This window comes from Cariama cristata, unplaced genomic scaffold (assembly GCF_000690535.1).
Source record: "Cariama cristata isolate BGI_N322 unplaced genomic scaffold, ASM69053v1 scaffold9557, whole genome shotgun sequence".
In the NCBI taxonomy this organism is placed as follows: Eukaryota; Metazoa; Chordata; class Aves; order Cariamiformes; family Cariamidae; genus Cariama; species Cariama cristata.
In genome coordinates, this window is record NW_009624958.1 from 20,060 (window position 1) to 46,848 (window position 26,789).

Consider the following 26,789-nt stretch of genomic DNA (forward strand, 5'->3'; position numbering starts at 1 on the left):
CTTCCACATGAGCTATAATAAAATGAAGGACAAGATACAATACTCCCTCATTTTCAGTTGTCTATCTCCATTACATGCCCTTTTATTCTCTTCTTCTTTCTTCTCTCTCCCAACTGTTTGTTTTTAAAAGAACGAACACAGAGGCATGAAAAGAACTAGATGCATCCTCCTGTCTAATCTCTCACCTGATGTAGCTTAAGTGACATCCGTATTCCAGGAACCACTACTTTTCTCAGCAATTCCATATCTGCAAAGATCCATTCATCTCTAATTGAAGATATACGGAAGTCACCCTTAAATAGGGCATGCAGGCCATACAAGAAGGATTCCAGATTACTGCAGGGGTGAGGGGAAGAAAAAAACAGTCCAGATATTAACAGAAATGCAGACATATCTACAATTATCATCACTGACCAGAGCAGAAAATATTGAGCTGTACAGAAAGGTACACAATTCTTTTCTATAAAGATAACTTACTGGCTAAGACAGCGAGAAGAGGACATATGAGTAAGGATGTGTGTGTAAGCAAAGCCTGGACACCAGATGCCTATGTGCACTGAACAGGTAATGAATAAACCATACATGCAACAGACTATTTACACGGACTAAAGTAAACAAGAACACGGTGAAGAATGCCTAACTTTATTCTGAAGATTTTTAAAGAGAAAACTTTTCAGGGAATATAACACCAAAATGGACCAGTTAAGGAGGATATGTAGCTCCAGCTGTGCATGTTTTAGTCCAGAATAAGAATCGTGACAACCTCCTCATTCTTAAATGCATTGTTTCCTTTTACCAGGCTAACTTAAGAGTGAAAAAAATCAAACACTCTGACCACTCTCGCGACTGCATATCTGCAAGACCTTCAGGGGGTAATTGGCTGGTACTTAGGAGAATTAGTCAACAGTTTCCCTGAAAGCGAAGTAGAACAGGTTTTACAGTCAACACCTGGCTGACCAATAGCTTCCACGGCTGATTACGCTTCTTTTTATTTTCTTTTTAAAACATCAGCTTGTGATTTCCTGAAACATTCAATTATATTTTAAACTGGCTTTCTAAAGTAAGTTTAGGCTATCAGCCTGCAAGAAAGAGGTGGTCATATGATGACAGAGTTGAGCTGAAGGAGATTTGTACAAAAAACACAACTGCTTGCCACAGAGCCAGCTACACTGTGAAACTTATCATAACAGTCTGATCTAACTTCCATCAAGACATGCGTTCTTCCTTTTAAGAAGCTGTCCTCTTCTTCCCCCTATTTCCACATAGGGCACACACTTGGATCAAGAAACAGATCTTACTTTTAGAACTCAATCATTCTTGGTTTTTTTCACCAGTTATAACCAGTCCTTACACACACCAGAATTCTCACCTTGCCTTAGTTTGACAAAACAAAATGCCGAAATTCAAGTTCTCCCTTACTTGCTGTTCTTTGGTTAGATTTCACTGGCTGTTCTAATGAAGACAAGTTACATAGTACATCTGTCCAGTTTAAGCAAAGATGACATTAAATATCTGTTTCTTTTATGAAGAAGTACTCATCTAATACCTAACCTAGGAACTCAGCAAGATTTTGAGGAAGGGAAGCTTACAACAACAATATTTTATTACCTAGACATATGATGTGAAGCTGTTCCCAACGCTCTCCGCCCCAGGACACACAGTCCATAACACAATGTCACCAGGGGCGAGTCTTTACTTGAATCCAGTGGCTTGTAAAAAACAAATAAAACAAAACAAAAAAAGAGAGCATAGTCAGGTGCATAGAGTAAAGAAGTCGCCACAGAAAAACCATTCTGCCAGAAGGAGTAAAAAGACCCAAACACATACACAGGTACACAAACTCAAGCGTGCAAATGTACCTACCACACCAGTTACTCTCACTCAGACTTTCAACAGGAATTCTTTTAAAAGTTTTGCAAGTACAGAGAATATTTGTAAAAGCAAACACACACACACTATATTTGAAATAAGGCAAATTGTAAGCTGAAGAGGTGCATGCAACATTCCTCATGGATACTGCATATCTTGTACGCAAACTGTTGATTAGGAAAATTATGGGGTTAAGACAAAAATAGTTTTAGTGAATAAAGTGGATTCTCAGTTACTGGTTAGGAGTATATAATTCCGACTTAACTGAAAACTGCCCTGGACTATGCCTTTATCCAGGGGAAACTCGCCCTCAGCTGAAAGCCAGTAGTAGCTGTATAGGGTATATAATGCCCTAGATAGTAGTATCATTCATTTAGGTGATTAAACCTGATTTTCAATACCTACACAAAGTATTTCACAAGATCGTGGCTTGGAGGGAAACAATTTTCTTCGGCTGTTTGTCATTTGACTGCAGAATACTATAAATCTTACACCTGTTAAAATGGGCTTCCAATTAATCTTTTACCTCCAAAGTAAAACTGAACTCTGAAGTCTCAGATCCTTCATTAAACACATGAATTCTAATTATATTCCTGTCCCTTTAATCTCAATCAAGTTCTGCTTATTCTCAAAGGCAACACTACTCTGACTAGATCACATACAGGTTTTTTGTAAGCAGTAAGAAGTCAAGGCATTCCTTTACTAAAACACTGATGTTTTTATCTAAAAGGTGGAAGGATTTGAAGAGAGAAAAAGGGTCAAATATGGGATGATCATTTTTACAAGCCAACAATTCCAGTGGTCCAAAGAAACTGGCAACAGGTATTTGGTGGGTTTGGGTTTTTGTTTTGGTTTTGGGTGTTTTGTTTAAGTTAGGGTTGATTTGTAAACTCTGACATCTAAGCACAAAACATCAATTCTACAAACATACCCTTTTGTATGTAGATAAATACCTGACTAAGATTAAACTGATTCATTTGAGCTGCTAAATGCAAATTCATTAATGAATAAGTTAAATCATACACTATTTACAGAATTTATTTAAATTCACATCTCAAGAGTAGAAGATCAAACCAGTAAACTATAAATTAATATTTAAATATTATTTTCAAAATCAGTATTAAACCAGCCTGTAAGTCAAATCAATAGGGAAAAAATGAGACCATCCTAGAACAGTGGATGGCTTTCCTGACATGTTCATACTTACTTTTTCTCTTCGAGAGCAGCAATATTCTATCCAGTTCAAATATATCATACAGAAACTCTCTCTCGAGATCCCTGCTAGACGGTGATCATAATCCTCATCAATATTGGGGTTAAATGTTGGGTCTACATCAACATAATTGCGGTCTGTGCACAACCGCAGTCCTTCCTGCATTGTCTCATTAGCTAACCATTCCTCTAGCTTGGGGGATGTTGTGACATAATAGATGATTCCCTGAAACAGTAGTAGTTAAAAATGAGTCAGTGTGGCAATAACAAAAAAAGAAACCAGTAGCAATCGCAATTGTTTCAACTCATGCATCATTTTCGTGGTAACAAACAAAACTGATATACAGTAGCATTTATGTAGCTTACAGATGCAACAAATTTGCACAGAAAACAAAATACAGGTTTGTATACAGGCATATTTTTCAAAGACTGTCAAGATTTCCGAAGCATGCATTGAAGGAATAAGAAAAGGAAAAGAGGATGGGACTGGACTCTCACTATAATTTTGCAGAAAAACAAATACATAGGAATTTTTGTCTAGTTAACACGGAGGCTTAGATACTGAATTTATAAAGAATTCAAAAGGTAAATAAGAGACAAGACAGTTTAACACCTTTGTGCTTGCGTGGGGTTCTGGTGGGCAGGGAACATGACAACTTGCGTGTGTGCAAATGAATAAGTACCTTGGAAATACTTCAACCTGAAAATTTTTAGCTGTCTGAAAGAGGGTAGCTTATGAAAGATCTCGATTAGCGAGCCAACTATCTGAAGGGATCTGAGCCCTGGCGTCCTCTTACGACTGCAGGGCAGTTTTGGTGTTTGGTGGTGGTGTGTTTTGTTTTTTTTTTTTCTTTTTTTAAGCAAAGATAGGTTTGGACAGCTTTTAAAGACTGAAGCAGCTTGGCTTTCTCCAAGAGAAACACACTATTTATTTAACTTCTCATTTACAACACAGCTATTACATTTGGGTAACAGCTTTCAAGTTTCTACTCCAGCTTCAGCTAGAAAGTGTCCTCTGTCTGTTCTAGACTACAGCGTCATTGTCCTGCTCATGCAGCAGAGTATCAAGTAATCATCAGTACAGCAAACTCTGCCCTCCTTTGAAGGTGTTCATATATTTATAGTTTATATCACATTCAATGATTCTCATATGAAAGACATTAGAAGTTCAAGACATTAAGCAGTTCCCAGATGTAATCCAGCCTACCTTCCCCCCAAGGGTTGTACTGATCCAAATCATACCTTCACATAGTAAGTGGTGAGAATTTTCCGGAGATCGAAGACTTGAAGCATGGAAGCTGCACTGTTGTCAGTGATGCTATAACCCTCCAGCACGTACTTTGTCACAAGCACTTCCCAAGCCAGCCAACGCTGCCCAAAGGCAGCATTAAAGGAAAGCATGTGAGGAAGGTGGCCTGGTTCACAGCAACAAAACCCTTCATCTTCCTCTACACCTTCAGTGATGGCCTCTACTTCTCGTTGCTGGCAATATGTTCCTTAGGGGAAAATAGAGAAAAGAAGAATTGAACACTTTATATGATTGCTTTAATGTTGACTTGTGTTTAAAAGTGTTTAGAATCCAACCCACCTCCAATTACATTTCTGTAACACTAAGTGAGCTATCTGCACAAAACACAAAAGATTTGGATAGCTTAATTTATCGCGCTAGGATCACATTTTAGTTAGGTGTCTCTAAGAATCAATTATGGTAGCCATGTTGCACTAAAATGGAAAGAGAGACTTAGCATCAAATCTGCTAGGGCAAGCTAGTTTTCCTCACAAGTGACAGGGGCATAAAGAGGCCCTGCTCCTGCAGCCCATTTTCAAAGCAATTAATTTACAGGATGGAACTGAAAATAACTCAAGTTCCCAAAGCAGAAGTCCACTTTTTAGTACAGACAGTTAAGGAAGTGTAACACACTCACCTCTGAATTCAAGCCCCCTCAGCTGGAAGGTGACCAAGCCATTTCCTATCTCTATAAGGTGTACTAGTGCATTGAGGTAGTCAGAGGCTAGGATGAAGCAGTCCCCCGTACTATAGTTTCCCCACCGACCCAGCAACAAGTCTCCACATAGGCTGTGCTGAAGGGAACGGGTTAAATGTTCATAGAAGATTGAATTCAGGTTGTTATCATCTGAACCTGCAGGAAGATTGGACTCGGGTTATTATCTGAATCTGCAGAAAAACATCAAGCTTGAATGTCAATTATCACTTCACATTGAATCCTACACTTTTCTTAACAGCAACGTTGTTTCAAGGTCATTCTTCACACATCACCTTGCCTTTTTTTAAGGGACAACTACTCCAAATGAATGCTAAGTGACATTTTGTATTTTTGACCAAGTTTTTTCCCTTCTTAGTCACTCCGCCATTTGCCAAATTATTCCTTCGGTTCCAGTCATGCATCTCCCATCAATCTATTCCATGTAATAAAGCACAAAAGCAAATGAGCACCGAAGTATCTCAGTAATGACTGTTGTACTGGTGTTATCACCATGACATTGAGACACTCTGAAATAATGTTAAGCCATTTTAATTACTTCAGAACAAAAAAGCAAAACAGCTTAATGCATACTACAATTATAAATAAAGAAGTAAAGCAGACACACATAAAGGTAAGGGGGAAACAAGAAAAACTTATAGGAGAGTCTAAAGAATAAAGCTAGAGAGGTGACGGAAGAGAAAATACCAGTAGACAGAACAACAGAAAGGTTGGCCAGGGTTGGAGAAGATCAGAGGGCAAATTGATGATGAATCCTATAAAAATCCTATAAAAGCCATTTACATTTGAAAAAAACAACACTATAAAAAAAAAACCACCACCAAACCATACTCCCCCACACCTCCCCCCTGCCCCCAAAAAACACACACACAAAAAAAAACCCCACCACCAAAATCAGACCTGGATTTCGATCAAGCTGCGAAGCTAGTCTTGTATTTGAATGATCCACACGTTTTGTGCTGAAAATAATAAAATTAAGCATACTTAACACGGAACGTATTACTGTAAGAAAATCTAAGGGAAGAAACTATTAACAGAATAAAACTTGTTTAAAAATATTCCCACTGACATAGTTTCAAAAAGTTATTTTAAAATAATTTCATATGCAAATTTGCTACTCTTCTCATATGTAAAAGCAATTTTTGCCTATAATGGCATTATGATCCAATACTAATAAAGTTTGTCCACAGTAGGTAGCCATAGAATAATCTTTAGCTTTAGATATGAATGCATGTATTCTTAGATAGATATCATAAAGCTTTATATGTGACAAACTTAAAAACAATTAAATCAGCACAGCTAACATTCCAGTAAACTTTACTGAATAACTTTCTGAAAGTTGCCCTTTATTTCATGGGCTGAAGTTACAACCTTAACTTTTCAACATAAGATTTGGAACATTGCATTTAAACTGTTCTAGTGTTAGAAGGCAAAAAAAGCAATAAAGCAGTGAAATGAAAAATTAAAAATTAGTTCTCCTTAAATACCAGAACTATCTGCTCCTCTTGCCCTACGCTGTTTATCTAACGTGTCACTGGTCTGATACTCCATCAAAAACAAAACACAAGGAGGTACAAGCGGACACGAAGAATCTTTTACTACTGATCCCACCTTGGTAAAAAAAGATTTACTTTAAAGATTTTTATACTGAGGTTAGCCATTTTTAGTTGTGAAATGAGCAGTAATGAATACAGGTCAAATACAGATTTGGGGGAACAGTTCATAACTTCTTGTACATAAAACTTACCTTCTGATTAAAATTGCACTTTACAATACTGTAATTTTTATGTTTAAAAAAAATTACCAGGATGGTGTACCTCTAAGTAGAAATTACTTAAACAGCTAAAGCAAATGTTGCTAGTATTAAAAAAATAGCTGCAACACTATTTCAGAAACAAGTTCATTGAAAATTTTCAATGCTGTAAACTATAGTCTTCTCGGGGGGAAAAAACTAGTAGCACTTGTAGAAAAAAAAACCACACAACAAAAACAAAACAAAAAACCAAACCAACACATTTAGCCATAGTTACATTACTAAAAACAAAGAACACAAACTTTCAAAGTCTTATTTCACCTACTTGTAGTCTCTTTCCCAGAATTTGACAGGCCTGGCATATGAAGTGATGAATATTGCACTTCCCAGAAAAGGATTCAATGGAGTAGAGAAGAAAGCTGACACAGCTGCTTGGACAAACAACATTGCAGAATCTGTAGGATAACAGAATTAAGGAAAGCGAAGCAACAACTACTTTTTTTTTCAAGCTTCTGTTATAGTACCGGAAATAGACAGCAACACCAATCAAGAGTAAAACATGATCTCTTAGAGTTTTTATGCAGCAAAGTATCTTTACAGTATCTTCAGCAATAAGGAGATTATTTTTGATTTTAAAAACAGAAATAGGTGAAAATTTGTCACTAGACATGGTGGTCGCTCTCTTTCTCAAAATTCTCCCGAGAATAACTCGGCATTTCATTCAAATCCACCTACAGAAGCTTAAAATGCAAAACTCAAGAACCAAAACCATAGTTACTGACTCCTGACAAAGGGAATGACTGCCAGAAGAAAAACTGGGTCATTTTCAGAGTGAAGTAACTCCTGCTCCATGTTTCTTTTGTCAGAATTCTATCTCTACTCTATCTGCTAGTGTATAATTCGTACCATTGTAACAAGGCAGAAAGTGTGCACAGTTTTTCATAAATACTCACTCAACAAACCCTTTCATTCAGTAGATTTAGCCCACAATACAAAATCATCACAATCCAACATTCAGAAGTTATAAATACACAACTTCAGGAAAAAAATATGCGTTTTCAAAGGATACGTGGCACAGCAAAGGGCTGGGCAAAAGCATGGAAGGCAGATCCCCATGTGATCTGCCAGGGAGCAATGTAGGTATATACAAATCTCAATTTATAAAAGAGTTCCCAAAGCTACAGGAGAAAAAGAGAAGGGGGAAAAAAAAGAAGAAAAAATTTAGTGATTTGGCTGAGAATCAACATGCTTTGCAGTACACAAATATCCTGAGGAATTTACTGGTCATCCTAGAGTTCTCATTGATCTACCAGAAGCCTTGAGACTTACAAAAAGGATGTAACTATGAAACAAGTAACATAATATGTACTTCATTGTTCTACTAATAAAAACTCATGAAATGTTTAGGAAGTTACATATGCTTTTTCTCAAGCAAACATAAGTGCTTTGGGAAGGAGAAGTCTTAGCTGTCTTATAGCATATTGATTACAGTACCAATAGGTCTGATGATCTGGAAGACTACCTATCAGTTAGGACTACCTGTTTTCCCTTTTGGATGACCTGAAACACCTAGAAATAGAGACTTAAAGTTACCTTGCTGAAGAGTATGGACATGAAGAAGAGATCTAGCAGCATGGTCTCAGTAAAACTTTTGTAATCAAAAGTAAAGAAGAGCACTGTGAAAATAACAGTGACATACTGGCACGTTGGGCTACTGAACGATGAACGCAGTAACTTCAAGCCAGCTATTGTGATCATTAAAGCACCCAACCTGTATAAGAAATTCACACAAAACAGTTACTTATCTGCTGTCCAAAATGGTTTTAAAGACCACCTAAATTGTTGCTGTCATGCAAAGCCAATCTCTTCAAGCTCAAGGTTTAGATTTGGGTTTGCTTTTGGAGTTTTGGGGGTGAGGGGTGCTGTATGGTCTGTTGGTTTTTTAAAGACAACCAAAGATACTTTTTTTTTTTTTTAAAGGTTACTATTCAAGTCTTTCTATCAGTATTCTCAAGCCAACCAATGTTCAAGGATTAGCCTTGTTTGTAAGAGTCTTGCTAAAAAAAAAGAAGAAATCAGAGGTGAAATATCCTTGTACTCTGAACAGAAACCTGGTCTTTAATTAGGTTATGAATATTGATACGCAAAAATGCTAGAAGTGCTCTAGATTAATCAGCAAGAGGATGTTAATGAACACTGGATTATCATTATTTCCTGTATGACTATACTGCTCTAGCTTATATTGTGGGAAGTGTAACTTAACAATAACCTTAAACTTTTTCAGAGATAGTAACTGACAGATCAAAGGGTTATAAAAATAACATTAAAGTAATGTAATGGCAATACTGCTCCCAAAGGTCTTTTAGTGACAAGAGTAATGAACCCAAAGCAAGAACTTAGTAGATCCAAGGATTAAAGTTAAAACAAAAACAAACCCACAGCCAAAAAAATCCAACATCGCCCCTCCGCAATACATATTCCATTTTGTTTCAAGATTTATTTTCTCTACAACACTTCTGTTCTAAATCAGTAGAACTTTAAATCCAAAAATGCCACCTGGTCACTGTTCTTGGACGCAAAATATGCAGGGCCTATTATTGAGCTCTCATTTGCTGAGACAGTCAGATACACTGCTTGAGGGATTATAACTAAGGCTCAATTTAAGAGGCAGCATGCAATTCCATCTGGATACAGATTATACTTAGGGGCTGGGAGGCCTTGGGAATTCCTTGATGAGACCAGAAAGCTGTAGTGGGGCTGAAAGCTGGTACATGAACTCCAGGAACATTATACAAGTCTTAAATTTACACCTGACAAAAATACCAGAACATATCGTCACCACCCAGAAATTGCAGTCTGGATAATCATATTATAGACTCTGAAGATCAACAAGGAAATTCTGATATCACACTACTAAATTCTGCAACCTGCAATTTTTATAGTATATGCTAGGAACTGAATGATTTATCTTCCTGTGGGTTCCTAGTTTAACACTGTAATACTCCATTCAGTTTAGGTCAGCAAGGTGACTTGGTTCTGTAAGAGCTTACAAATAAAGAAAAACTTTCTTTATTCCTTGCCTTAGTTTTAGGGCAATAGCATTAACTGTCTTCCCATTGAGGCCAGAACTGATTATTTAATTTCCCACCACAGTAGGTATACTCAGATTACTTGACAGCCTTTTCTACTTACTCAGTATCCAGTTTCTTTGGACTAGCAATATTCTTAGCGCTGCTACTAAGCTCATTGAGGACTATCAGTGGATAGATAACATTCTTCTCTACAAAAAGGAGCCAAATGTGAAGTTTCTCAAACCACATAACATGTGCAGCATCTATCAAGACATATTAAAAAGAAGAAATCAGATTGCACTGTCAAATCAAACTCAGCTAACAGAATAAAGAGTCTTGATCCAAGTAATTTGTGGAGCCAAATGCTAACTGTATACTCATACCGGGCTTTCATAGTTTTATCTAACTGAAATAAAGAGAAGCTCCTTCTAAGCTAGTGTTGGTAGCCCCAGTAGAGTTTTTTGCACTGTTACACATCTCTATAAAATGTATTATAATAGAACAGTTCACAAGCTACTTGCTTACTGCACATGGCAGAAAACAAACTGGGCTGCCACCTCTTCAATAATTTCAACATTGATACTGATGAAAATGCATAATGTCAAACAGTTTCTCTCACACAAAACCATATTGGAACCCAAAGATTTCTGTTTACAACTCTACAATATAGAAGAGCACACATAACCTGCCAACACAAATGTCTAAGACTTAAGATTTTATTTTAAATTTCTACAGTAACTGCAAAATATATAACAGGATTGCTATGTTTCAAATTAATGCAAGTGAAAATAATGAGAAAAGTTATTTTACAAGACAGCACAAATATATGGAAGAGCCTATGTCAAAAGTTATGTTAAACCGTGCATACATAAAGGGTTAAAGGTATACTTCAAACAGGCTAGAAAAAGGCCCACCCTTCTTCATCGCTATGCCTGACTGCACATGGGACCCCCAGTAAAAACTGAAGTTCCCTTTCTGCAACAGAAGCCATAAGGACTATCAGTCACTGACATGGCATGAATTCTCTTTAAGTTCCAGGGACCAAACTGGGAGATACTACAAACTTATATTTAGCATTACTGGATACGATTTTCATCTTTCCTGGAAACACTACTACATATGGAAATATTGAAGTCGGGTATCAACAAACTGTAGCTTCTCTAGTTTCATAGATTTAAAAAAAAAAAATCTAAGGCATACAATTGCATTTCTCGCTTCTCCTCTATTTAGAGTTTGGCATCATATTACAGTTACTACTCATATTTATCCATCTTTATACCCAATGACTGAAAAAAGCCCACAATTTAGACATCTGTGAAAAGACCACACTACATAGCTGCTACAAAGGCAATAAGTTTACAAATCAATTCTGGTAATTCTCTGCTCCTGAAAGCAGCAGAATGCTCACTTTCTTTTCATTACTGTCTTACCTTGAAAACTAACTGAAGAGAAAAAACAAAATAGCTTCAGTTGTTTCTAAGCCATTTTTGATACAAATTCTTAAGTCTGCTGTTAACAAAACATTCCAACAGTGGGACACCCCAATCTACTGCTACATTTATCCATACTAGAAAACGGAGCAGCAGTATAAATAACTTGGTACTTCGTGCAGCCTTCAGGGAAAGATTTCATGGAAACATAGACTTTAACACGAGGTGCAAGTGCATGTCTATGCAGATCAACTAGCAAGACTGGTCCCTTAGTGTGTTTTTTCCATTAGCAGGCCATTTGCACTACTTTGTTGTTAAACGTGTCGACAATACTATTAAAAATCAAATCCTTGCCAAGATGAAATCTCCAACAGCATTCACCACACCTACCCCTCTAAAAAATTCAAAAACTTACTATCTTGAAGAAATACCTAGTGAAACACACTCTACCTTTATTAAAAAAAAAAAAAAAATTAAGGCTATCACTAGCAAAAATTTTGCAACTTAAGATTTTGAAGACTGTGGTTTAATGGAACTGTTCTAAGATAATGTTAGCATATATAATACATTATCATCATCAGTTAAAAGATACATAAAATGTGATGGAATCAAAGCATCAGGAACTGAGAAAAGGCATTTCTAGATTAGATGTCATTAAATACTCCAATGGTGAGAATAATAAGGAAAAGAGATTAAAGTGTATCAATAGGTAACACAAGTTGGTCAGCAACTACAGCAAGTTCAAAAAAGCGTCAAGAATGATACTTACTTCGAACTTCAAACTGATAGTATTCCTTGGTTTTCAGCAGCGGGTGAGAAAAGCAATGCCAAGGAAGTTGCTTCCGGAGTTGAGGCAGAACATAATGGGTCACAAAGCCTACCGTACCCACCAATGCATAGAGTACATAACTTAAAATAGGCTAAAAAGAAGAATTGAAGAAATTACCGTTTGTGTTTTGTAAACAAAAATCACACACTAATAATGTAATACCTTTTTCAGCATCTAGGCAAGTGCTTCTGTAATAGTAAGTTAGGAATGTATTTCTTCATGAGAAGCTGTACTACCAACTTTAAGATCAAACAAGAAATGCCTGTGAGAGAACAAACCATCTATTTCTAACAAATTTTCACTAAATCGAGAAGTACTTTAAAGTAAAAATAGTACACCAATCCTCCTTCATAGTCCATTGCTTCTGAACCATCTGCATTTCATTTTATAAATCATAAAGCTATTATCATCTAAATGTTTAACCCAATTTATGTTTTCATCTGCTGGATAAAAGGAGGTATAAGCATAAAGAAAACCAAATCATTAACCTTAGATTCTCTTGAGAAGGTGAATAAGAAGCCTGCCATTAAGACCAAAGACTCTTTCACAGAAGTCACAAAAGACTACTATAATAACATAGTATGAGGACTGGATTTTACAGTAATGCTTTCTATATATTAAAATTTTATCTGAATTTCTAGATAAGTTATAGCAAAATTAGGATTGCATTACCTTGTTATAGGCTCTTGATTCAGAAATTCTGCGAAGCCTAAGCCTACTGAACTATACAACTGCTGAAGAGCATATAGTCAAGTTTCTCAAATGTGGGAGAAAGCAACACTCAGGAGGAATGCTGAAGTCCAGCCATACAACAGAAGAGATATTTTCCTTAGAAAAAACTCATACACTTGCTTAAGGAGGACACTTCACCCAAAAACCTGAAGCTACCTAAATGCATATGCTTTTTAAAATTAGTTAATTTTAACTGTATGCAGCAGCAGGAGGGTAAAATCCTTCTAAAATACATGCAAGAAACTTTTATTTGCTTAGCAGAGGGCTTTTCATAAGCTAACTAATGGTTCCGTTACAGGAATATCAAAATAAATTCAGTAACTGCAACTCTTTAGGCAAATGCCTTAAATTCAAGCACAGAATCTGGTTCCATGTCATCATCATCAAGTAGGAGTCGTATTATACACATGAAAACTATCCAAAGCAGTAATATTAGCTAGACTGACAAGTAAAAAACTCGAAACTCAAAGGCTCTTTGAAGTCCTGTAAATAACCATTCCAGTAAAGAGGTACTCCCCTCTACTACAGTCTACAAGCAGCCCTGCTATCATGCAACCGCTGAGTCAAGGTTCAGCCCCTCAATCTTTAAGAATCAAACTTTTAGAACTTTTTTTTAAAAAAAGTTTCATTTTTCCTTACTCCAAAATGATCCTGACACTATTTAACTGAAATAGATGAAGCAAAAAAGGGTATTTTGTGTCACAGACTAAAATAAAAATCCAGAATGTAAGAAGAAACAAGGAAAATGCAGGGAAAGAAGAGGTTTTGAACACATAAAACTGAAATGCGAAGATCTTCAGTCATGTACTTGTCACACTACATATTTAAAGACCATCTAAAACTAGTCAGGACAGACGGTGCACTACCACAATGAGTGTTATACGATATTAGAGTACTTGTATATAGAAGACAAATGGTAGACATGATGGAACACCTTACCTGTAAAACTGTAAATACTGTACTGACGTGAATTGCAAAATAGAGTACACCAATGACTATACACACAATCAGGTCAGACTGCAATCGTTCACTCTGCGAAGTCAAAACAAAATAATTTCAGAAAATATCAGCCTTGGTTGCCCTCTTCAGATTCTTAATGCCCATCAGCAATAAAACTGATTAAAGATTTTCAAATTATGCCAGTATTAACTACTTCCATAGAAATCATCAGAAATTTCACAAGAGAAATCTTATGGCTAAGAGTATAAGTTTAAATGAGTTAAGTGGAAAGATGCATACCCAAAGTGGGGCAGGAGAAATTAATATACCCACTATATTCTCTCTCTCATTCTGGAGTGTAAGAGGGTACAAGGAACCCCACCCCAGCACTGATGAAAGAACTGGAAGGGCTAACCAAATTTGCTGTTTATGATCTAAGAATTGCTTACATTATTGGGCAATTAAGAGCTAACCACCAGGTGGAACCAGGCTCTTCAACCCCTTTTTCCCCCTCCTTTGCAGAAAGGTAAAGGATAGCTTTGGAATGACCCTAAGTAATGAGTTTGAATCTTCCATTACCCCTAAACATGAAGACAAGCAATAACGGGCAAAAAATAACAAAACTAGTAGTTCCAGACTCAGTCACAAGGGGGCAATATGTACTTAGGGCCACTACAACTCGGAGTCTCCAAGTTTAGACCTGTTCCCACTCTGTACACTGAGTATTAATACTTTCAGCCCAGAAAATCATTAAAGGATTAACAACTCCAAAACCGGCCAAATAATTACACACAGCAAGTATTGCTGCAAAGTCTTAACTTCTTGGGATACAACTTATTTTTTTTAAATCAGTAAGTCCCGATTTTAAAACCACTGAAAGAATCTATCATAACCCTTAGCTCTCCCGCCTTCTGGGTGACCAACAACACGGCTTGAGAGCTGAAGAGGAGCTTGCAGCTCCTATGGTCATTCTCTCCTTTTAAGCATTAAAAGAACTGCAGTTTCTCTGTTCTACATACTTACTTGCAGTTTCCACACACTGCACCTTGTCACTGTACTATGAGAAACCCATCCATACTGTTATTCCCCTACAGCGAAGCCCTACACAAGGTTAAATGGATGTTCAACCTTCTTTTGTACAAGTTAAACATACTAAGCTTCTAAAGTCTTTCACTTACTGCTCCATTGTGTGGAAAAGAATAATGTTTAAATATTACTACTTTCATAAATATTTGGAGTGACTTTGTACTAAAAATCCAAAGTGTGTGCTAAAGTAAGTGGAACAGGTTACATCTGCTTTTAAGAAAAAAAAAAAACACAAAAAAAACCCAAACCAACCACAAAAATGAGGAAAAAAAAAAAAAAAAAAAAAAAACACCCAGAACTTTCCCCCAGTTTTTTTTTATTTTCTGCTTCCAGAACAGCACAAAGCTCCTGCTCACAATTACTAGAAACACCAAGTTAATAAAGTTTTGCCACCATTAACTTCTGCACAAACGCAAGCATCGTTTGTTATTATCAATGAGTGGAAAAAAATTCTCAATGACACTTCACTGAATTCACACTAGGGAATTCCAGTTCTCTCACATGCCTCCTTCTAAATAACTTAAAGTGCAATATAAGCATTATACTCATAGTGTAGTACATTGGTTCATCTGCAAATTTAAAGGAAATGCTCTGATACCCATTCTAATCAACAACATGGTAATTAACAAGTGTCATGAGCTAAGTAAGATTGATGCTATACAAATCAACATAAGATAAATGCTTAGATTTAATTAAAAATAATAATAATTTAAGAGCCTACTTACCACAGAATTTCTAAGCTTTTCAGGTAAAGGATCTTTTACTTCAGACAGAGGATCCTCAGGGTTTTTGTCTTCAGAATTAGGAAAAAATTTTGATTGCACTAAAGAGCTTAAAAACAGACAAAAAAGAACCCACTGAAAAGCATGTCTCATTCTGTTATTCTTCTAAAACTACATAAAGCCAAAAGTTCTACTACAAGTTGATTGTAAGAAAAAATAATCCTGGCATATTAGTGCTTTCACATGGCTGAGCAAATGTATGAAGATAAGACCTCAACTTTCTATAAAGGAACTAGTTCTCTGGTTGCATACAATGACCACCATTAAAGATGAGTAGCCAGATGTTGTTCAAACAGCAGTTTCTCCAGTACCAATAGGAGTAACTAAACAAATACTGAATTTTAAGTGGAGTTCTTTGTATTCATGAAACAAAATCCTGGGCTGCATCAGAAGCAGTGTGACCAGCAGGTCGAGGGAGGGGATTCTGACCCTCTATGCTGCTCTGGTGAGACCCTCCCCTGCAGTACTGCCTTCAGCTCTGGGGCCCCCAACACAAGGAGGTCATGGACCCGTTGGAGAGAGTCCAGAGGAGGCCACGATGATGATCCGAGGGCTGGAGCACCTCTCCTATGAAGGCAGGCTGAGAGAGTTGGGGTTGTTCAGCCTGGAGAAGACAAGGCTCCAGGGAAACCTTAGAGCAGCCTTCTAGTACCTAAAAGGGCCTACAAGAAAGCTAGGGAGGGACTTTTTACAAGGGCAGGTAGTGATAGGACAAGGGGCAATGGCTTTAAACTGGAAGGGAGAAGATTTAGATTAGATATTAGGAAGAAATTCTTCATGGTGAGGGTGGTGAGGCAGTGGAAAAGGTTGCCCAGAGAAGCTGTGGATGCCCCATCCCTAGAAGTGTTCAAGGTCAGGTTGGATGAGGCTTTGAGCAACCTGGTCTTCTGGAAGGTGTCCTTACCCATGGCAGGGGGGTTGGAACTGGATGGTCTTTAAGGTGCCTTCCAACACAAATCATTCTATGATTCCATGAAAACTTTAGTTCATAAATAACCGAACAGAAATATAACTTGGTGAAAGTTTAGAAGTGGTCTATTTGTCAACATCAATTAGAAAACCACGAATTCCGTGGTTTAATTCAAACTTAAACAGCAACAACAAAAAAATAATCTATACTACCCTGATTAATTCATGAATTAGCCATGTTGACCAAACTACTAAATTCTTAGCAGACCTTGCTGGTACTAAAGCCCAAACAACTTATACCTAAGCTTTCAGAAGACCATATGCAGCACCGCTAGCCATACCTAAGTGTCTCTCAACCCCTCAATGTGATTTTTTTTTTTTACAATATCCTATGTGGTACAGAAATATGTATTATTTCATTTTATGGACAGGAAGCTTACTACAGAATGAGCCCTGGACCTTCAAAGGCAATTACATATTGCAATGTATTGTAATGCTTAACTGTGCCATATCTGGCTAAACAGATGAACCAGCAGGTCAAACATAAGCATCCAGGCTATAGTACGTGGAAAGAACAAAAGAACAGGTATCTAGAGACAAGGACCTCATACCAACTGAGTAAAGTCACCTGAACTAAGAGTAACAGGACAAGGTTTAGTTGTCAACCCAAAGATAAGAATTTTCCTTCTGTGTGAACACTCATGAATTATTGATCTCCCTGATCACAGAAGAGGCCCCTCACTATCTACCCCAGACTACTGCTTATCAAATTCATCCAACATCATGGCTAAACTTAAATCCAAGTTCAAGCTCTGCCTAATCCAGTTATGTGACTGAGTCTCTATTGGCTATTCTGCAGGAGGTGTTTCTCCTACTGGAACTACTTTGTTTTACACAAGTAATTATTAACCGAATCAGAAATACTCTCATCATCAGATCAATACTTCAGCTCAGAATAGCAACGTGAATACATGTTTCCTCATGCTAGATGGGAACACCCATCCCCAAAAGAGATCCTTAATTATTTTGCATTCAAGATGAAATTATTTGAACAACTGCTTTGAGCATACATTCAAGATAAGAACACAGTAACAAATTCAGTGAGAGAAACAGTTCAAAACAATCCACCTGTGGGCTTCAGCTTAAACCAGCACTTTGAGCACCTCTTTAAAAACAGAATGGGTACAGGTTGTTCAGCACAAACATACCAGTAGAAAGATGGCACCTGACTAGCATTTTGGAGAACATCAGCAGGCAGTTAAATCAGATTTTAGCATGTAAGTGATTTGCCAGAAGTCACACAGAAAGGCTGTCATTAGAGGAGGAATTAGGTGCAGAATTTGAGAATTTCTCTCTAACTACTGAACCAATATCATACTATCTTTGATAATGTTGGTGACTACCAGTGCAAACAGTACTAATATCCAACATAATTTATAATGTTCCTTTGCAACTTGCTTCTTCCTTGGGGAAGGGACGCAAACTGAGTCACTTACAAAAGTACAGAAGGGTCACTACTTTGTCTGCTGAGATGATACGATATTGCCACTAACAAACCACAAAATATGGAGAAGAGAACTGGAATATGCTGCCCATCCCAAGAATCCTGGAGACAGAAATAAAATGTTAATAAAAAGGATACAAAGTATATAACACTTATCTGACATACAGGAATTATGTATATCATAGTAAGAGAACGGAAAAAATTAACTACACTTCCACAAAAGTGAAATAGGACTTTTTAGTACAAAAATACTATTCCATATTTACCTATGTCTAACTATAGATCAGAAACTCTAACATAGCATACAACCCTTAAGCCTACACCATCTTAATAATTAAGGAGTCATCAAGTTTTCATAATCCTTATGAAAAATTTCCTGCATTCCTTGAGATCACAGGTTCTTAGAGCTGCATTTAGTCAATTCTTAACTTTGAAAGTTATGTATGTTTTTAGTCAGATTAATTTTTTTCTCATGTACTGAATTCTGATTAAACCAGTGGTTTTATTTTTGTTTTCATGATCTGTACTGGATCTGCAAGGATGAAACAGTGATTCTTTCCTAAAGCTTGCTTATCTTGAACCAGTGTGTTTACAAAAGGCTAATGAGACAAATGTACAAATTAACAGAAAGCTAATGATGTTCTGCAGGTGATAGCATCATGGCAGCATTTCCTCTAGCAACTTGTGACTGAGTGGAAAAAAGCCAATCAACTCTGAGCTGGAAGGCACACATGCTGCCATTAATTGTGAACTGAGAGCATTTGATTATTGACACACACCTGAAACCAACAAAGCCAACACTACACTGTTTTCAAACAGAATGGCATTTCAAGCAAGGAAAAACTGTTGGGTTTGGGTCCCCCCCACTCCCCACCCTTGCCAGCTAACTCTACCTTTTAGATAGGCACACATCTTCACTTTGACACTACAAACCATTTCCTGGTTTCTTTTCAAGTAAAGATTAATTTGAAAAGAATATTTCTGGTTTGCAGTACTGGAAAAAATACATAAGCCATTTTGAGAAGTTAACAAACCAACACCTTAAGACTGTACTAGAAACAGATCACTTAAGTGATTTTTTTTTTCCAAGGACCAATGTAGAATGGAACTAATGGTAATTGTCATGTGGTTTTGGTCAATAAATAGTATAAAAAAAACCAACACACAAAAACCACACACAATCTGTTACAAGCACAAATCCTACACCTTTGAAAAGCAAAAAATCTCATTTGTTCCTGTATTGCATCTCCTTTATTGACATCACAGCTGAGCAAGCATAAAATCATACCAAATCAGACTAGTATTTCCAATTCACTTTCTGCATATTTAAGTATCTAAGATACAAGGAAGCAACAAAATCCAGAACATGAATGTATGCTGTGTCTAAAATTTTGCTCACCTTTAGGGCACCATAGCACAGTCCATATAACAATGCTACTGCCACAATACTACAGATAAAACTGTAAAGTGCTGCAAGCAGGCTTGTGGTAGCTGAATATCATAGAAGAGAAAGAAAAATTGAACAGTGTTATGTAATAAGGTTAGAATACAAAATATTTCAGATTGTTTAAGAAAGGTATCAGCCACCTAGTTGCAGTACCCCTCTGATACAAAAAAAACCCCAACCCACAGCAGCTACTTGTATTTTCCCCTACAAATGAATTTTTTTAAGGAGTAATTTATGTGGCTTTACGTCCTCACCTATTCAACAGCATTACCATGGGAACGGTTATCAACTGCAACAGAAACCAGCTGAGGAATAAAGTATATTTTTTGACAGACTTACTAGGACAGTAATTCTATTTCTCAATAATCAATCAGAAGAGCTTTAGCTTTTTTAAAAATACAATTAGTATTCTATGTTCAGAGGGTAGGAATACAAACAGTGTAACCACTAGATTTTTTTAACTAGCCTACTAATCCGGTAGCTGCTCCTAATCTAATGCTTTGGCCACTGACATAAAAAACAACACTCACCATTGCCACCAAAGACATGAATATCCAGCTGTTCACAGAGATACATCACAAATGTATTCACCTGAGGCAGGAGACCAATGAAGAATACTATAGGGAAACATAGTGTAAACACTACGGAGGAAAAAAAAACAATAGTTCAAAGTCGTGAATATGAAACATACAGCATGGTAATGTACTCTTCAGTTTAAGTTCTAGGGTATCACACACCATTTAAGGCAACACTGCTGAAGTATTTCTACTATTAATTCAAAGGAAAACATCCATTAAGTAGATCTCTACTTCAATGACTCAGAACTGACTGACTACAGAGGTTACAGAGACCAATAGTCAGAAGATTTCTTGTACTTCCATTTTAATTGGTGTAGAAATGGACATAGGCCAATTCAGGCTTTGCATTTCTATCTAGCAAAGATCAGCCAAGAGTGTTTACAGATTAGAAGATTTGTAAGTTTTCACTCACTGTACATGAGGCTTATCCAGGCCTAACTGCCTGTCTGGAGTCACAAGAGCAAGCTAACACCATCCACACCGACACAAGTGAGGCCAAGCATTTCACCTCCAGGTTTTCTGCCACTAATAATGTCTGGCAATTTTACTCATTCTTCACACCACTTCTGAAAAGTCCTGATCCTAAATGACAACTTTGGTTTTGTGGTTTCGGGTTTTTTTTGTTTTTGTTGGGTTTTTTTGGTTTTTTTGTTCCATTTTTTTGGTTTTTTTTTAAATGAAAATGGGTAACTATGAACCATTAAAACCTCTCCAAATTACAGGACTTAAAAACACAAACATAAGTGAATGCCACTTGATTTTAATAGAGAGAATGGTATGTCTCAACCTGTACATATAATTTATTTTCCATCATAAGGAATAAAAGATGCAGAAATAATATTTTTACACAGCTGTTAAGTAGTTCGGATATAATTCACGAGTAGCAGCATATCATAAGTTCTAGGTTCTGAGGGATAGAAGGTTCAAACCATGAAAATAACCCTAGCAGACAAATATCTGCCAGTTTGGGGAGGATTTTCTATAACATCATTGACCTGTAGCTTCAGTGACCAAAAGAAGAAAATAATTTTCAAGTATCCTGTAAAATTAAGACTTGTGATTCTTTAAGTTTCTAGCTTTATATCCATAGAATAGTCAGATACTAAAGGATATCACATTAGAAATATCCACAGTGAGATAGGTACTGAGAATCTGTTGGGTTTTTTTTCCCCCTCCGACTCTTTGGTGAAGTTAAATAACTAAATGTTAATTAAAAACATGTAGGTTCAGGGCTTGGAAAAAACATTGAGTTCTGCATCTTTTTACTGATACAAATTAGGAAATGTAAAGACTAAGAATCAGCTACTCAGGATCTGAAGAAAACATTTTTCAGAATTCTGAAGTCAAACCTTTATCTCAAATCATTACTCAGGAAAGCCTACATAGGACGCAAACAATAAAGCATTCTCTCACTGACAGGTTAAAAAGTTGTTTTGTGAAGGCCTGTAAGCTCAACTGTCTTGGGTTCATTGAAAACAAAATTACAAAACAGATCTGGGAACACATCATTTATAAAGAGCAGTCCAGCAAAAAGCCAACATTTCTGATGGCTTTTAAAGTCCATAACAGAATTGTTCTCTAATGGGGACCACCTAGGTGAAAACAGAAAATAATTGTTATACATATGGAGCAGAATTAGACCAACTGATCAAGTCCATTATGTGGCACACAAAACAAATAAATAAAAAATTTATACCTGTCCTTACTTGTCTGCTGGCAAGGACACAGCAGTTATGTTATCTAAACACAAAGTTTGCCTTGCCCTGCACCTGTGTTGTTCTAGTAGCTATGTCTGGGAATGGGAAAAAAGGCAGCTGAGATTTTTACTTTGTGCTAACAAAGTATGTTTGCTAGCAGCCAGCTTGCTTTATGGTACACACAAGGCTTTTTGAAACAGTGCTTCAGCAACATTAAGAGCAGCTCCAAAGGCAAGGGTGTGCGTGTGTGTGAGGGGGGGCAGGGAGGGAGGGGTTTGGTTTATTTGGTGGGTTTTTTTGGTTTGGTGGGGTGGTTTGTTTTGGTTTTGGGTTTGTTTTTTTTTAAAAAAAAAAAAAAAGTGAGACCTGTTCTGCCAATCTGATTTCTTTATTGGCAGAACTGCTAAGAAATATAAACCACATAAGCTGGTGCAAGATACCCAAAAAGAACAGTAAAACATAAGGATTAAAAAGCATTCAGAACTCTTGAACTAGTAAATTTTAAAAGCTAATCCCAAAATGGACATGGCCTTGTGAAGATGCCAGCATGACTTTTTAAAACTGGAAAAGACTCTTAAGCACCATTTAAAAGTAGGTCACTTTCACAATACCACATACCACCTACATATACATTTATGTATTACCTTATGGGTATACAGGTATACATTCTGGCAATGACTCAAGGTGGTACGAAAGGGAAGAAAAGACTGCTGAAACTGACAGAGTATGGACAAAGGGAAACGAAGCTAGTTTCATATCTTGAATGAGACTAAAGTATCTGCTGTATTAACTTTTTCTATCACAGATATAGAACGAAGTATGTCAGCACATGAATAGATCCACAAAATGAATAGATCCATAGAATCTGTAGAAAAGCACCTTTGGAAATGCCTGGACAATACTCTGTTCATAAGTGGCTTAGACATTTTCCCTCTGGACATTTAAATTTAAATATAGATCTACTAGCAGAAAGTCGAAGTGGGAAACAGTATGAGGTATGAAATTCAGGATGTTCCTAAAAATCAAGAAATAAAACTTAATTCTCAAAATGCCATAAGCCAAAAAAAAAAACCCAACCCCAAAACAAAATAAGTTTGATTTTTTTCTTGGACAGAATACTGTCCAAGAACTGGAGGCATGCAGTCCAGTCATAGCATTTAACTGCTGTAGTCTTTCACGCACACATATTTTGGTACAACTGAAAAGCAAGTGTGTTCAATTTAGATGAATTCTTACAGATTTTCCTCCCTCTCCACAGAGGTGATCCAGAGAGGATCACTCAAATAACTCTGCTCCATTAAAGAATATGCACAAAGTTCCCATGATAAGATGGTCACCAAATGTTTACATTCTCCCTCTCCTTTCTATGGGCTCTGCTCAAGTAGCTGTTACTATTTTCAATAAATTTTATAAGTAAACAAGGGAAAGGTTTGTTGCTTTTTTGGGTGTGGCTTTTTTTTTTGTTGTGGTTTCGTTTTTTGGGGTTGGGGGTGTTAAATGCCAGCAGTAGCAGTATTGTGAATGCATTGTGCTGTTCAGAATACAATGAAAGCACCTCATACAGCTCAAAATTATATTTTTGATATTGCTGATAGGTCTGTTCTAAGAGACACATTAAATAAGATTTAATCTGTCTATAATGTTTTCAAAAATTGCACCCATACTGTTCTACTTGATTGCTAAACACAAATAACCTGATTTAAGAGAACTCCTACTCATTTGCCACAAGCCCCTCTAACGAGTACGAAAGAGTCCAAATCAAAACATTTCTTTAAGTACTGAGCAGCTAGGTCCAAGTACAGGGTACCACATCCGGGTGTATGTTAAGAAGAAACAACAGCAGGTTCAGAGATGAGGATAAGATACTAGATAATTAAAAAGCTAAAAATATATTTTTTCCCCCCCTATGACACCATATTAGTTGACATCTCTGCAGTTCGTTACAGCAAGGCTATAGCGGGGGGAATTTGCCCATAAACTTCAGCAAAGCCAGAATCACTCTTAAAATTAAATCAACTGCATTTAGAAGGCGATAGTGCAACAGTGTCATAACAAGATGCAGAACAACCCAAAAAAGATTTCTACTGTGGTGAAGCAAACAATTCAAATCCATGAAAAAGCCACTCACCTATAACTAAGTCCCTGGCTGACAGCAGCAGCAATGGGTTGGTGAAAGCCATTCCATACAACCTGAATCTTGTTGTAGATATGTGTCTGCTGCCATAATCCAACAGCCAAATAAGACCACAACATAAACAGAAATATACAGGCCTACTGTAGGCTATGATACGATTATGACCCTGTTTAAACAAAAAAAAAGAACATTTGTTTCACTATTAGCAGAAAAAGTAATCGGTACTCTTCTGTTACAGATAATTTCAGAACTAAAATTAATCATTGCTCGTCAATTATGTCACCTCACCACATCCTTAAGTTTTATTCATAAAACCCTTAATGCATTGCCTTGCAGTGATACAATTTTTGTGTGTGTGGCTTTAATGTAACGAGGACACCACAGTTAGATTAAGTTAGACTAAGCAATATTCACCCTTATTCTCTGCTAAGTTTTAAAGTATGTTTCTTGCAATACTAAACGCCAGAGAAACTCTGACTAGGCTTCATAAGCAAGAAAAAATATATTAATTTTGAAGAAAAAGCAATTAAACTTTATTACACAGATACTGCTCCTGCCGGGGCAGGGGGGGGGGGGGGGGGTGGTGGTGGTGGAATCTGTATTTGTTTGTTCATTGAAACATACAATCTAAAATAATATTAATTACTTGCTGCAGAGGAATAATGCTTTTTCATATCTTATTTAGTACATAACAAAAATATTTTGTCCTGGCAACCTAGCAGATGCACAACAGAATATAAACATATTGTGCAACACTAGCACATTAACATTTCCATGCTCAAATGTTAATGCTCACTACAGCATTGCAGACTCAGCTTAACAGAGTGAAAAAATAAGGCTGTGCGCGCACTAGGACAACTGAATGATCTACAAGAACAGAATAGAACATCAAAGCTGTGTCAGCATAACAAATTACAAAGTTAAGAATACTTCTCAGTATAATTGCTGGAATACTAAAGATTCATCAAAAAACCTATCATGACATGGCTCTACAGCAAAAGCTAGGCTTAAAACAGGGAGGACACGACTTGTTAAATACAAACAAAGCACATGGGGGGGGGTGGAAATAGTATCAGTCCCCTTCTCACACACTAGAGACAACATAAGCCTCTTGTGCCTTGTGAGAAGACACGTAAGAGAAATGCTGAAAAGATCAAACCAAAAAGATCAGTTCCCTACAGAAGCTCTACATCTGCAGGGTTAGTACAATGGCACACGCCCATGACTTACATGTCGAGGGGAAGAGGAATCTGGCTGAACACTCTGAAACCAAAATAGAAAGAGGAGTTACCCAGTCTACAGATAAGTGCATTTACCTCCACACACACACTTTCTTGATTAAAATTCTTTTAATAATACCTACAGTTAATTTTACAATTGTCAAACCACTCCACAGCCTTTAAACAGTATGATATATTAAACCATAAAATCTGTTTAAACAGTATATGTCTATAGCCACAGCTTAAAAAAACCCAAAACCTCATTTTTAGAACTTTTACCCTTTTTTGAACACAAAATGTGTTATGCACTGTAATTTTAAAATCTACTTTCCACTCTAATAGTCTAATCATATGGAAATAAACAATCATTCTTAAATTACAAAAATACCATTAACAATGGTGTAATAAATATTAAGATTCTGATTAAAAATATGCTTAGATATAATTGCTTAATATGAATACATTGAGGTGTATCTGCTAAAAAAAAGGAAAAAAAAATACAACAAAAAAATCCCACCAAAACAATAAAAATTCAAATTTAGTTTGTAGGCTGTTTTCAATCAGTAAGAATGTGCTCCTCTTTGGGAAAACAAAAAGTGCATGAGAACAACAAATAAAAGGTTATTTAACAAACATACACAGAACCATTCTAGTGAAGTGACCTTGTATGACCAATTGATTAAACTTTCCATGAAGCTGAAGTTTACTCATTTCTTTTTACATGATAAACATGCAGTTTTTTCCTTAAAGCTCCAACTAACCTGCAACACCCAACCAAAATTATTTATATTGTTTATAGAAAGTGAAGATAGAAACTAGAATACCTTCAACAGCGAGTACTGACAACTGGCTATTACCAGGCAGAACTGGAAGACCCAAATATCCTTGAAAAAGCCCTCTATAAGAAGTACAGAGCCCAGAAATGCAACTAGAATAGCTAGGATGACAGCTAACACGTTTTCAAGGATCTCACGATTCCTGTATTAGAGGAGAGAAAAAAAAAGAAAAAAGAAAAAAAAGACACACAATTAACAGCTAACTATGTCTAGAAAAAGCTGCAAGGGAACAGTTAGGGTCAGAAATTAACAACAGTTATGCTGCTGGTAGCAAAGTAGTTAAGAATAGATTTGAACTTGCACAGACTACACTAGCACACTGTCTTTTAGCAAAGCTAGGAGCTACCAGGATTTCAATAATAGCTGAAAGCAATTAGTATCTTACAGAATTGAACTTTAAACAGCAGAAGATAACTTCAGCAGATAACTTCAGCAATAATTCAAATGCTCAACCAGAAGCATGGTCTGTAACATAAATCTATATTCGAGGCCCACACAGGATGATTACAGCCTGTGAAAAACATAGGCATGGTAGCTTACCTGTATAGTCTGCCATTCATGATTTCGTAATGAAGAAACTAAAGATACTCTCACTTGGCTAAGATACGCCAAGTGCAATAAAGAGAATTCCTATGATATTGGTAGTGCTTAGGAACAGAATTAATACTATTTCTGCCTGTGCAGAATCATAATTATATTGTTTATGTCAAAGAAGTTAATTACAAAAATTTAAATAGTCTCTATATTTCAAAAGCTGG

At 36.6% G+C, this 26,789-nt stretch overlaps 1 protein-coding gene across 2 annotated transcripts in view; it reads right to left on the reverse strand.

Moving 5' to 3' along the window:
- PCNX (pecanex homolog (Drosophila)) overlaps positions 1-26,789 on the reverse strand; it is an 83,392-nt gene that overhangs the window by 13,877 nt on the left and 42,726 nt on the right. For both annotated transcript variants that reach the window (XM_009703406.1, XM_009703407.1), the window contains exons 11-29: positions 26,020-26,173; positions 25,206-25,238; positions 23,970-24,141; positions 20,097-20,207; positions 19,519-19,610; positions 18,112-18,221; positions 15,650-15,755; positions 13,839-13,931; positions 12,108-12,258; positions 10,030-10,171; positions 8,431-8,608; positions 7,907-8,015; positions 7,163-7,292; positions 5,985-6,043; positions 5,007-5,222; positions 4,324-4,577; positions 3,077-3,307; positions 1,609-1,709; positions 186-336 (exon numbers count right to left, since the gene is read on the reverse strand). In XM_009703406.1, coding sequence (XP_009701708.1) covers positions 186-336; positions 1,609-1,709; positions 3,077-3,307; positions 4,324-4,577; positions 5,007-5,222; positions 5,985-6,043; positions 7,163-7,292; positions 7,907-8,015; positions 8,431-8,608; positions 10,030-10,171; positions 12,108-12,258; positions 13,839-13,931; positions 15,650-15,755; positions 18,112-18,221; positions 19,519-19,610; positions 20,097-20,207; positions 23,970-24,141; positions 25,206-25,238; positions 26,020-26,173 — 2,593 coding nt within the window. The remainder of the gene's footprint in view (positions 1-185; positions 337-1,608; positions 1,710-3,076; positions 3,308-4,323; positions 4,578-5,006; positions 5,223-5,984; positions 6,044-7,162; positions 7,293-7,906; positions 8,016-8,430; positions 8,609-10,029; positions 10,172-12,107; positions 12,259-13,838; positions 13,932-15,649; positions 15,756-18,111; positions 18,222-19,518; positions 19,611-20,096; positions 20,208-23,969; positions 24,142-25,205; positions 25,239-26,019; positions 26,174-26,789) is intronic.